At 36.0% G+C, this 14,151-nt stretch overlaps 1 protein-coding gene across 3 annotated transcripts in view; it reads right to left on the bottom strand.

Annotated features, from left to right (window-relative positions):
• The window catches only part of ANK3 (ankyrin 3), a 372,120-nt gene that overhangs the window by 79,068 nt on the left and 278,901 nt on the right, over window positions 1-14,151 (bottom strand). For 2 of the 3 annotated variants that reach the window (XM_040242315.1, XM_040242314.1), the window contains exons 4-6: window positions 13,768-13,874; window positions 8,235-8,459; window positions 5,337-5,491 (exon numbers count right to left, since the gene is read on the bottom strand). In XM_040242315.1, the coding sequence (XP_040098249.1) occupies window positions 5,337-5,491; window positions 8,235-8,459; window positions 13,768-13,874 (487 nt within the window). Of the gene's footprint in view, window positions 1-5,336; window positions 5,492-7,613; window positions 7,713-8,234; window positions 8,460-13,767; window positions 13,875-14,151 lie in introns of all 3 variants that reach the window. The other variant, XM_040242313.1, reaches the window with a different exon arrangement.

Here is a 14,151-nt window from a genome sequence, read left to right as displayed (position 1 = left end):
GCTGAGCTCCAAAGAATTGATGCTTTCAAATTGTGGTGCTGGAGAAGACTCTTCAGAGTCCCTTGGACTGCAAGGAGATCCAACCAGTCAATCCTAAAGGAATCAACCCTGAATATTCATTGGAAGGACTGATACTGAAACGTACTCCAATACTTTGGCCACCCAATGTGAAGAGCTGACTTACGAGGAAAGACATTGGTGCTGGGAAAGACTGAAGACAGAATGAGAAGCGGGGCGGCAGAGGATGAGATGGTTAGAGAGCATCACTGATTCAGTGGACATGAATTTGGGCAAACTCTGGGAGATGGAGGAAACAGAGGAGCCTGGCAGGCTACAGTGCATGGGGTCACAAAGAGTCGGACATGACTCAGCAACTGAATAAGGCATCCTTCGTTTGAGAAGATACAGAGGTGAGGGAGTATTATAGAAAAACAACTAGATTTAGAGTCCAAATTTTGGAAGTCTTGATCTATCAACCTACTCTTCCCTGAATGGGTGGTGGTGATGGGATTCCACTAGCCCCGGTGGTGTCCTTGTGTGATTTGGAAAAGGGCATCCACTTGGAGTGGACATAGCCCTCCAAGTATATGGCATGGTAACTAGACAGTAGTTTTGAAAAAAAAAAATTAGATAAAGATGACCCTTTGACCTCAAGGCCAGTGTCAGAGCATATGACTTGGCAAGTTGAAGAGGCAAGATTTCTGCCCCTGCTTGCTCTCCTGCCCAACTGTATGTACATGGCAACTGTGTGTATGGCTAACTTTGAGTGTGGTTTTCATGTGTCAGACATTGTGTTATGAAATTTACATATTTCAGCTCATCCATTCCCCATTAGTTCTCTACGAGGTTAGAGAGACTTAGGGTTTGTAAGTGGTGGAGCCAGGACAAGAATTCCAGTCTGTGTGATATCTGCAGTTCATAACCCTTATGACCAAACTACACTGTGCAAGTTACCCTCCTCTTTGGACTTGCCTTCTGTGGACAGAGGAGCCCGGTAGGCTACAGTCCATGGGGTCGCAGAGAGTCAGACACAACTGAGCGACTGAACTGACTGACCGACTTCCCTGGAGTTACGATTTGATTGTGCACACTGAAAGGTTTTGCAAGTTTTAAAAATACTATAGAACCATAGCCTAATCTCTATAATTGTGTTGCTTAGTTAAAAAAAAAAGAGTACATATATATATATATCACTGATCAAAATACTGGCTAAGATGCTTTCTAAACACTTGGGTTTTAAGATTTTCAGAGAAGGGGGTACACTAGGACTAGTTATAAAAGTAGAATATAGGTTAGTTATAAAGTAACATAGAATTCATTTATGGAAATGAGGGTTAAAATGAGACATTTATAATAAGCCAAGTATTATCAAGGATCACTTCCCATAGATGACAGATAAGGCTTAATGGTTACAAACTGGGAAAATTAATAGGTTAAATAAAGCTATAGTAGGATGAGTTATCACTTTTTTTTCCTTTAAGGACGGTCACTGGCTTATTTTATGTACTATTTTTATCTTGCTAATTAACAGCTATCCAGGGGACAGAGTGGAGACAGTAGAAAATAACATGAAACCTCAGGCTTTTCTTCCCACAAGAACTCTGAACTGGTTGGACCTTGAAGGAAAAAGAAGGGTTAGATTTTTAGAGACAGACTGATGTTTATTTTTGCCTGATTTTCAGGGAGGGAGGTGCCAGTAAAAACAAAGTTTCTCTGGGGATAGAACAAGAGTGGTGGTAAGTGGTTCTTGAGCTGGGTATGAAATCTGATCAATTAAGTTTCAGTTATAAAATGTGTGTCTTGGTTCCTTCATTATTATTACTTTTAAATTTAATAATAGTCCTCATTTTTCCTGTTGTGGCCTCTAGTGCTTGACTTTTTTAAACTTGGAAGTACTTTCATTTCCTTTTAATTGTCTAAAATGGAACCAGAGTTTATCTGGTCTTTAAAAATGTAGCAAAGCAACTCTATCCACTATTTCCAACATAGCATGTAGAATCCAGGACAGAGGGCTATATCATTGTATCTTTAAAACATCACACAGATGCCCTTAGTATAGTAGTGTTTTAGGAGTCAGTTGTCTAAGCAAATATTGGAAGACTTCCTATTTGAAAATTAGCTTGTTGAAAACAAAATGAAGACATGTCAGCATGAAATCTTGGAAATCCATTCCATCAAGAAACTTAAAAAAAAAAAAATCTGCTTGTGCCTGATAGGATATACTATAGTATGTGCTCAAAAATGAAGAACATACTTTAGAATCCACAATGGTGGCTACTTGCAATTAAATAAAAAAATTAAACACTTCCTCACTTGCTCTAGTCACATTTCAGGTACTCAAGATTTACATGTGACTAGTGATTACTGTTGAATTGAACAGGTATGGGATATTTCCATCATTATAGAAAATTCCACTGGACAGCATTCTCTTAGAATATTCAATATTCTTCCTAAAATATCGTTACTCTCTCAGAACTGTCCTCAAAGTAAATGTTCCCCTTGAACTTTTCCCCCTGGAGATTAACATTAGTGAAGTTTAGGGCAGAAGAAATAGACTGATGTGAACTTTCCTCTAGAGCTTCATATTATGCTATGGTTCCTCCTCCTGCCCACTCTCCAGGATTGGGTGGGAGTCTAAGTCAGCACTGTGCCCAGTACTGGTGGCTCATCATTATTAAGACACATACCCTGCCCTCAGCAGCTTACGTCATCAAGGTAGCTCTTGGTTAAAAATAAAATAAAATCCTTGTGTAGAGGATGCTACCTTTAAAAAACTAGTAATCAACAACAGCATTTAAGAAATACTGGATACATGAAAATATTTTTATACTTGATTTTCCTTAAAACAAATAAACAAAAACTATCCTTTTTGGAAAACCCATTTATCTTATTTTCTCCATTTCTTTTACCTGAATCATCCATATTTTTTCACTTAAAATTTTAGTATGCTTTCACTTAAAATTTTAATATATAAATGCAGTCAACAGTGCAGTCATCAGTTTCTAAAATAAGTGGAATAGTTAAAAGTTTTTGCAAACAGGTAGAATAGATTTCAACCCTGGTACTGCTTCTTAGCTGGGGTAACTTTTTATAAGTTACTTAACTTACTTGAACTTCAGTTCCCTCATCTATAAAGTAGGATTAAAACTACCTACCTTATGGTAGTATGCTTTCGCTTATTTAATATATAAATGCAGTCATCAGTGCCTCGTGAATGCTAGACTCTCAACAATGATTAGATTCACTTTACCCTGCTGTAACGACATTTTAAAATTCTTGGCTGGCTGTGATTCACCATGTCTTATACAAAACCTTTGGTATGACAATATTTTTCTATGGAATGAATATAATAGTGACAATAGCTGATATGTATCAAGGGCTGAGTAAGTAACAAGGGCTGTATTTGAAAAGTGATTCACATAATGACTTTTTTCTTAACAGCAGCCCTATGAAGTGAGGAAGGTAATCTCCGTTTTGCAGAAGGAACAGAGGCTCATGGGGATCCAAGAGCTTGTCCATAGTCGTCCCTCAGACACCTTTGAGTCTGTGTAGCTCCTTCATGCACACTTTACAACAAGGAGAGACTATGTTAGATGCTTTCCAAAAGCCAGTGAATTAAATGTGAAGGTAGTGAATTTTATAGTACATGAATTAGATCTCCAGTAAAAATGCTATATAAAGCAGTTGCTGGATGTGTAGGGACTAGCAAGTTAGTATAAAGGTTAGCCTTCTTTACGGTGAGTTTGCTCTACCTCTCTCTCTCTTTTTTTTCTCAACATTTTAAAAAGAAAACACTATACCAAGTTGGCTTCCCTGGTGGCTCAGAGGTTAAAGTGTCTGCCTCTAATGCGGGAGACCTGGGTTCGATCCCTGGGTCAGGAAGATCCTCTGGAGAAGGAAATGGCAACCCACTCCAGTATTCTTGCCTCGAGAATCCCATGGATGGAGGAGCCTGGTGGGCTACAGTCCACGGGGTCGCAGAATCAGACACGACTGAGTGACTTAACTTTCATACCAAGTACCCACTCTCAAAACAAGTCTATTCACAATGTCTGCTAAGAAAAACTACTATGATTCTAAGGGTTAGACAGCCTGAAGCAGGTGTATATGAGAAGGTGATATGCTTGCTATAGGCCTGTCTTACCAGATCAAGGAAAAAGACACTGGAAGCACCAAAGACTCCAATCATTAGCCTTAACCTCATTTTTTAAAAAACTGATTAGAATCCAGGAGAAATTAAAAATCTATAAGAATAATCTGGGAGAAGAATGAGATAAAAGAAAAGGGATGGAAATAATAATTTCCCAAACAAAAAGTAAGCAGTACTATATGACTCAGCAATCCCACTCCTGGAGAAAATGATAATTTGAAAAGATACATGTGCTCCAATGTTCACTGCAGCACTATTTATCAAAGCCAAGACATGGAAGCAACCCAAATGTCCATCAACAGAGGAATGGATAAAGAAGATGTCATACATACATACATACATACATACACATATATAATATATATAATGGAATATTACTAAGCCATAAAAGGAATGAAATAATGCTATTTCCAGTCACATGAATGGATCTAGAGATTGTCATACTGAGTGAAGTCAGAGAGAGAAAGACAAATATTGTATTATATCACTTACATATATAGTCTAAAATGGTACAAATGAATTTATCTGCAAAACAGAAATAGAGTCACAAATGTAGAAAACAAACTTACGGTTTCCAGGGAGTAAAGCGGGGAGGGAAACTGGGAGACTAGGATGGACATATATAGACTACTATATATATATAAAATAGATAACTAATAAGAACCTACTGTATAGCACAGGGAACTCTACTCATACTCTGTAATAACCTATATGGGGAAAGAATTTTAAAGAGTCAACACATGTATATGTATAACTGATTCGCTTTGCTGTGCACCTGAAACTAACACAACATTGTAAGTCAATTACACTCCAATAAGTTTTTTAAAAAGTGAATGTATTTTCTTAAAAATGCTCTACATGTTTTGCATGCCTTCCATTACTATTTTACCCCCTCCTTACACATTTTTGATTTAGAAAACTTCCTTAAGCTTTGGAAAGATTGATATACTTGGTTTAAGACTGAAAGAATTATCAGAAACTTGTACATTAGTATTCAGATAGAGTTAGTTTTTTAGATGAAATTGAACTTCATGCCTTATACGTAGAAAACAACAAATGCTGAGGAACCCGATTCCCACTTTAAAATACAAATGTATGAAATTCGAGCACTGTTTCCTTTAGTGCTAATCATTCATTTGATTCCTGCCTACAGACATTTATAGAAACAGGTAGTCACTGTAATTACCTTCATCCATGCCATTAAGTAATTCAGTTAAATCTTCATTTTTACTGTCAAACTGATGCTCCTTCCATGTTTCACCATTTTCACTGCGAAGAACAATGAGCTCTCTCTCCTTGCCTCTCATAGACCCAAAGTGAGGGATTTCCACTATGACAGGGCTGGAAAAAAAGCCACATTATTTTGGTATCAAAGGAAACGTGTTTATAGTTTCATACTTTTTAAAATGTTTCACTGACAATATTCATTTGAAAATCAGAGGTGCCACTAAGGTTGGGAATGATTTCAAAGCTGCAGAATCATTTGCTAATTAAATAATATATTAGAAGCCTGAAAACATGCCATCATTCATTCATTCACAAACAATTCTTGGGGGCCTATCATATGTTAGGCATTTGATTTAAAAGAGGGAAAATATTTAGCACACATCAGAAATCGAGGAATTGAAAGTTATTAAAATAGACCATAAGAAGGAAAGTTGGTCCGTTTTTAAGAACACAATAAGTATATTATACAAAACACTCATGATTTAAAAGGACACAGTCATTTCTTAAAAGAAATTTTGTAAATTATTTTGAGAGATTACTGATTTTTTTTTTCCCCTTAGTAAGAAAACAATCAATATAACAAACTACTCCCTGCAACGGTCAGTTTTCATAACGTTTATGGCCGGTATAGTCAAGAGAGTTTCTTTAATTTTTAAGTTACAGAATGGGCAGCTTAATTTCCTCACTCTTATTAGACTGCATAGGAATTAAACTTTCTGAAAAAGCACTATTGGTTTGAAATTGTCATATAACAATCTGTAAATCTTTGACAGTGTCCTTTTGCAAAAGAATGTAAAAAAATGGCTGCAAATTGAAGCTAGCCAATCAAGCACAGGAATAATTCTGTTAAATTTTAAAGTAGGATAAATGCTAAAAAAGATGAATGGAAGTAAGCAGACCACAATCACACACAGTTTATGTAGTTGGATTGTGCAGCTTTATTTTATGACATTTAAGTAGACAGTATCATTATTCTCCTACAGAGGTTGTATGTAACCTCACCTCTTAGCCTATGTGATTATGTACAAGTGGGAAAAGAAGGTACAGGCTTAAATAGGTAACAGCATAAAAAGTGATAGTAGTTGTAATGACCAAATGACATAAAACATATTAATATTTGAGTTATTACAAAAGCATTCACTTAAAATAGGATGATAGGTATGAAAATTTTACTTTTGGCAAAATACTGATCATTAATTAAAATCAAGGGTTTGAAAGGTTTTTTATAATGCATTTATTTTTTAATGAGTAAAAACAGAATCAGCTATTCCTCCTAACAGTGTTAATAATTTCAAGAGTTATTAAGATGTTTACCATATTTTTAACCACACCTGGATCAGACATTAATTTTTTCTTTTTTTGAGAACTAGATACAATCTTTGCAGGTTGATGTATCAGATACTGTCACTGTAAATATTTAAGGGAATGTGGCTTTGTGTATGACATTCAACAATACTGGAGAGAAGAAATGAACGAGGGTCTGGGACCAAGGTAAAAGCCAAGCATAAGTTTTCATAACAGGTTTCTTCATGCAGACTGCCAAGGCCAACACACCAGTCAGACAGACAAGCAGACAGACGAATACCAACACATTTCAGCTTAAACAGAAGAAAACAAAACAATTTAATAACTTTAGTAAATATTCTACCTGCTGCCTATTTGGTTTTCTTTAAATATCTTGTATTCCCAACATTTTTTTCAAAATCAGTTTACTTATTGATGATTTTCCTTGTCAAAGTCCATAAAGTTTACTTAGTATGAATAAGTTCTTTAAAAAAATGTAATTCCACACACATACATATATATATACACACAGATATATATATATATATATATACACACACATATATATCATTTATAGCAAATGTTGATTCAGAGTCTGCAAATACCTTCTCTTACACTGGGTTAAAATTAGATCTTCAGTCTATCTTAAAAACTACCATAATCAGTTGAAATATTTTAAATGAAAGTAAATTTTACAAAAGCACAAAGTTATGAAAGCAGAATGCTTGCAGTGAATTCCACATGCTTGAAAAGCACAAGAGAGGTAGCGGTGGGTGCTACATTAAGTCAAGCCACTATGATTTCATTTTTTCTTTCAGTGACACACATCAACTGAAAGCATTAAAAACTGAAAATAAAATTAAGACAAGAATAAGACCATGGGTGTGATAGAAAAAAATTGAAAATGGAAAAGAATTGTAGACATTCTGTATCTTGTCTATAAAGATCCTACCCAATAAATTTTGTTCCTTGAGGCCCAAGCTGCAGGATTCGGCTAACCAAGCTCTCACCCTCATTTACAGGGGGAGGATTGGTGGGAAGATGCAGTTTACTGAATAACATCCATGCAGCAGGAAGAGAAACAAGAAGGGGAAACTGTGAACAAACTGTCAGTCATGACAGAGCCTGCCTGGTTTGCACCCAAGTGCCACCTCAGAAAATAAATTCATTTTTTTCTCATACCAGATCACAACGGATTGTTTCCCCAAAAAATTATCATTAAGAAGACATGTACCCAAAATAGCCATTTATTCAATATGTCACGTGTCAGAGTGGTGCCTTGACTTCCACAGGGGCTGCTGGGGTTCCGTGCACTCACTGAGCAGAGAACATGCTTCTCGGTTAGTAAAAGCTTTGACCAGCAAACTGAGTTAAGGAAGTGCCAGCCTTTCAGCTTTTCACAGAATTACATAGCTTTGTGACCTTTGATTCTACACCAATGCTGTAATCGATCAAAATGGTCCAACTCAATAGATTTAATAGTTAACTCAATAGATTTAATTTAATTGACAAGGGAAAAGAAAATCAAAGATGCGGTATAAGGGCCAAGATGAAAATTGACAAAATGACTTACCCTAAGAATTGTGCCCCTGCAGGACCCATTTCTACCAGTCTACTGGCTAATCCCTCTCCTTCCACCATGGGGGGTGGGTTGGCCAGTTTATGTCTCTTTACCAAACGGCAGGTGATGCGGGTGGGGGCCGTACACTTGCGTGGAGGAATGATAATCCTCATCCCGTGGTGACGGCTTCCCCTCATGGAGCCCCCTCGAGCATCCACCATAAAGCTAACCAGAAACCTGCAGAGGAAGATCAGAGGCTGAGTCAGGGAGAGACACAAACCATCTTCACAGTCAGTTCTGAAGTTAAATGTTAAAGAGACAGACAAGGTAGCTAGCATTTCCTCTCTTTAAGAATAAACTAGAAGTAAATACCTCAAACATGCATTCAACTTGTGAACTGAGCAAAAGTGTAAAACATAACAATTTATTTTTGGTGGCAAATGGCCTCTGAACAGAAGTCAATCACTCTGTCGATGCTCAAACTAAAGGAATAGTGAATGTTTCAAAGCTGGAATAAAACCTGGCTATTAAAGGACTGTCTTGCATTTAAAAACAAAGTCCCATAAACAAAACCACTATATGTGGTTGCTGTGGGTGGTTTAAATTATATTCAAGGGTCATTGTAACTATACATGGTTTTAGCCATTTGCTGACTATGGAATCTCTTCCCCCAGCAGTTAAGATGAAACTCCACAGTATGTCTTAAATGTGAACAACTCAGAAAATAAATGTATATTTAATCACACCGACACTAATTTTTACTATTTTCACAAAGCAGAAACAAATAAAAGCAACTAAGGCAATTTTGATGGAAAGGGATTTGATCTTTTCAGTATCAATTTGGCTTTAAAAACTGTTTAAAATAACCTACATTTGAGTATCTTTACAGAAATGCCAAAATTGTTGAACTGACTTTTTAGAAAACATCTCTATATAATTCTGTCATTGGCTGCTATATTAAAGCTAGGGAAGAAAAACTATTTATCTGCTTGTGCTTGTAGCTATGAAGATATAAAGAATTAACTGTCATATTTGGGTAGTATCTTTTAAAATTTTTTATTGGCATATAGTTGAATTATAATGTGTTAATGTCTGCTATACAGCAAAGTGATTCAGTTACACATATATGTATGATTTTTCATATTCTTTTCCATTATGATTCATCACAGGTCATTGAATATAGTCCCCTGGGTTAGACAGTAGCAACTTGTTGTTTATCCACCCTATGTATAATAGTTTGTATCTGCTAATCCCAAACTTATTTGGGTAATATCTTGATTCCTATCACATGTTCATGAAAAAAAGACGTCTGTGACTCCTCCCACCTTTGTCACTGGGTTGTAAAACACTCTAGTAAACATAAACCAATGAGCCCAACGTATGGAAGAGCGCAAGTCAGACAGGGGAACAGAAACACATATTTTTACATTTTAGTTCTCACTATGCTTATTTGTGGAAGAGCACCAAATGTTGATATTTAGAAAACTGTCTGAATATCTACAGTATTTGGAGTGTGTATGTGGGTGTGGGGGCGGACAATCTCATCCATCAGAATCCTCTACTGTTTACTCTTCTGTAAAACAGTTCTAACATCCCCCCAAATAGATTTCAGACCCTGCTTGGAGGTCTTAGCTGGAGACCCCTTCCTAAAGAGTGATGCTTCTTGACCTTGAAAGAGTAACCTCTGCAAAGAAGCATATCAGCCCACCATCCCTACGGAGAGAGGCAGCTGCATGGGGATCACCTTTCAGCCCAGCAGATTTTCAGAACCAACTGTGGTCATCAGTGAAGTCATCATCAACTTCATACCTTTTTGCTCATTTTGGATTTAGCCATTTTCCTCTGGATTAATGAATGGTTTTTATGTTTTGATATTATTGTATCTACTTTGAGAGGCTGGAATCACAGGGATATTCAAAGTATGAGGGCAAGAGACAGACCCCCTCAAAAACAGAACAAAACAAAAAACAAAACTCCCTCCTATTAAAAAACAAAGATCCTTGTTCACTTGTACAAATGTCCAGATGAACTGTCTCCAGTGCTGAATGATCCAGGGCTCCCTTGCAGCTACTCTGGGAGCCTTCATTTCCTTAGACATGTACAAGCTTAACAACCACTTTTTACCTGGTACTGAAGACAATGTGGCAATATTATAAGGAAGCCCAAGACAAAAATCTGATCTTTCCCAGCTTTTAGTAGTTAAAAAGGAATTTGTGGTTGGGACTAACAGTAACAGAATGAATGAAAAATGTCTCAAGATAAACTCTGGGTTTGAAAATGCAGTTGTATTGGTACAAATAAACACTGGAGTATTTACACTGAGAGGGCCTTGCTCACCCTGGCAACAAACAGCTGGTTCTCACTCACACACATACTAATTCAAATCAGGTTTTTCTTGTCCACTGCTCTGCCTGCAGAGCTGAGCATGATTCTCACACATAATAAGCACACAGTAAATGTTTATTGAATAAACCAATAAACAAAACTATTTTGTTAAGTGTGCTTAGAAATTGCCTAGGTCAGATTTGGTTATTAACATTGAAAAAAATATGGAAAAATATATACATATATAAATACATGAAATATATATCATGGGCTTCCCTGGTGGTTCAGACAGTAAAGAATCCACCTGCAATGCGGCAGACCTAAGTTTGATCCCTGGGTTGGGAAGATCCCCTGGAGGAGGGCATGGCAAGCCACACCAGTATTTTTGTCTGGAGAATTCCTATGGCAGAGGAGACTGGAGGGCTACAGTCCATGGGGTCTCAAAGAGGCACAACTGAGTGATAAATTTCATTTATTTATACATATATATATATGTATAAATAAATGAAATATATATTATAGGTATATAATATATATACATATATACACTGAAGGTAGTGTAAGAAGGTTACCAGTGTCAATATAAAAATACCCCAGCTACAGAGAATATCAGAACCAAATGGAAAAACCATGGCTTAGACGATTTTAATGACAAGTTGGAAGAATCTCTTTCTCTATATTCTGCATAGCACCCAGCACATGGCTGGGGCTCATTACTGATTATTTATTGTTCTAAGGTTTTCAGCTTTATAGAGCCAAAAGACTGAGGAAATACGGGGCAAATGTTAAGCAGAATATTGAGTCCTATTATTCAATAACATCATGAAATACAGAAATTTGTTTTTTAAACTCCTGCCTGTGGTGCAGTGGGTAGAGCATCTGCCTGCAGGGAGACCTGGGTTCCCTCGCCGGTCAGGAAGATCCGCTGGAGAAGGAAATGGCAACCCTCTCCAGTCCTCTTGCCTGGAAAATTCCATGGACTGAGGAGCCTGCTAGGCTATGCAGTTCATGGGATCACAAACAGTCTCACAGGACTGAGCAACTTCACTTCTTACATGTTGTATACAAAATAAAATTTCATGCACTATAACTTACAAAAACAAATGAAAAGGTAATACCGAATCATAGTCATTGCATCTTATTAATATTTAAACTAAAGCAGGAATTCTACAAATGATTTTAAAACTAACACATGAATGTTTCTAGTTTTAGGAACAGTAGGATGACAAATACTGATACACTTACAGACACTGACACAATCTGTGGGGAAAATTCACGTAAATTAAAAATACAAAAAGGGATGATTCACATAAAAGACACAGTTATCACCTTGAATCATACTGAGGAAGTGGAGAAGAATAGCTGCAAAATAATTTAGAAAGCAAATGGGAAAATTAATGTAAGATAATTAGAAGCAAGCAACAGAAAATGTCAATGATAAGCAAAGGAAAAATAAAAACCATCAGAAAACAAAACCAAGGCATTTGGCATTTGTGGGACAATTTGGAAAAAGATTTGCCTCATATGGCTATGTATAAGCTACTCCACGGACCTGGCATTAGTGAACTAGTTCCAAGTGTATACCAGTGTGTATTCTCCTTTTCAAATAAGCCCAGCTAGCTGCTATTACTTTCCTTCCCTGAAGAAGTCTGTTGTCTTCAATGAATTCAAGGGGAAGGAGAGATAAGTTGCATCTTCAAATACTATACTGTGTCTAATGCAGAGGAAAAATTTCTGATTTTATTATCCTATGAAGCTGAGGCATTTTACAGCTTCTCAATTTACTAAATTAAACCCTTGGACTTTTCTTTCCTATGTAGAGTACAAAGTGCTGGTTCTAGATTTAGGTAACATGGTGGCAATTCACTAAACTTGGTTCAAAAAACTCAATATGTTTGCCCACTGAATGAATGTATTCTGGGTGTTTTATGTTTTCCTTCTCAACTCTGACTTTTTTTTTTTTTGCTTTTGCAATTTTAGACCCATATACATCTACTATAAATCATGTAAATATTTTAAGCAGTTTAAAATTCATATTACTATAATTAAGAATTTTTCTAATTGAATTAAAGAAATGCACAATTGATGACTCAAAGACCACCGTGTAGTTTATAGTTCATAAAGCACTTGCATGTAAATTATTCCTGTTTAAAGGACATTGTGGTGACTTGTGTTTCACAACTGTGACGTTACAAGCCGTAATTGTGTAAGGATTCTTTAAATAATTTGCAGCATTACTCTGAGCTTAGGACTTTTCCTCTGTAAAATGGCAATAATGATAAAACTTATCTCAGTGTCATTTTAAGGTTCAAATAAATATTAAATAATACATGTGAGAAGATTTAGCACAACGCCAGATACATGACAAGCACTAGCTATGTTAGCCATCACACTTTATTGTAATTCAAAGCAGCAAAAAAATAGTTCATAAGATATATAAGGCACTTCACATATGTTAATCATAGTTAATTTATTTAATTCAAAATGAATCTGTACTTATCCTTACAATTAATTTATGGCCTAAACATCAATTTCAGAGGTGAAAATACTTTGAAATTTTCAAATTATTTCTTTCCTATTTGTATACATATCAATTATCCCAAGTTTTAATTACCTATTAGGCAAAGAACCCAATATCTAAAAATACAGTAATTATCAATTTAGCAGTTGAAGCAGGTCACCTCTTAGCTGCCTGCTGACTAACAGGGCAACAAAGAGGAGCCTCTTTGATGTGGTTTTTACTATAGCTCTTCTGGTATACACACATTGGTACATTTACTGTTTCTTTTCTTTTAAAAATTCACTTATTTAAAAAACTTTAATACAACTTTATTATAATTTTATTTCAGGAAAATAATATACTCAGAAAAAACATTTGAATAAAGTAAAATGAAAAGAAATGACTATACTAAAATTTTTTTATTGAAATGCAAAATGAAAGGCCTAAAAGTAGTGCCAGAATAGCCAGGCAATTTTTATGCACCAGCAGTTTATTAATTTCCTTTCTAACACTGTGCTTTTGTCAATAAAAACAGATATGCAGACTTGTCTAGAAAAAAATTTACTAATGATTTACAAATATATGCCACATATACTCATTAATGAAGTCCTTTAGAAGATCAATATTTAACACATGTGAAACTTGCCAATATGAATTTATAACTGCAAATGATAAATGCAATGTTAATTTAACAGGAGAAGTGACTTTCTGGTTACTTACCCAGAATGAACAGGACTTGAGACAAGATTCACATTGTCCAAGGTATCTGCAGCCCAGCTGTAATGTCTAAGAGAATCTGAGTCAAATTCTCTTGTGAATGTTAGATGCTGAAAAATAAACAATATATTATGTCAGCAACTCACCCAAGACAGTGGTTTCTCTGCACCTATAAAATATACCTGTATGTCTCCATCAGTCCAGATAGTTCAACATCCAAAATAAGCATTTTCTTATAGTCATCTCTTTTATCCTCAGGTGACCAGTTCCAGGACACCCCTCACCCACCTGTGCCCATGGATACTAAAATCCAGGGATGCTCAAGTCCCTTATATAAAATAACCAGTGTCGTCAGCCCTTTGCATCCATGGGCCTAACTGTACATTC

The sequence above is a fragment of the Oryx dammah genome, unplaced genomic scaffold, assembly GCF_014754425.2.
Source record: "Oryx dammah isolate SB20612 unplaced genomic scaffold, SCBI_Odam_1.1 HiC_scaffold_6, whole genome shotgun sequence".
Lineage (NCBI taxonomy): Eukaryota > Metazoa > Chordata > Mammalia > Artiodactyla > Bovidae > Oryx > Oryx dammah.
This window is presented reverse-complemented; position numbering and strand designations above follow the sequence as displayed.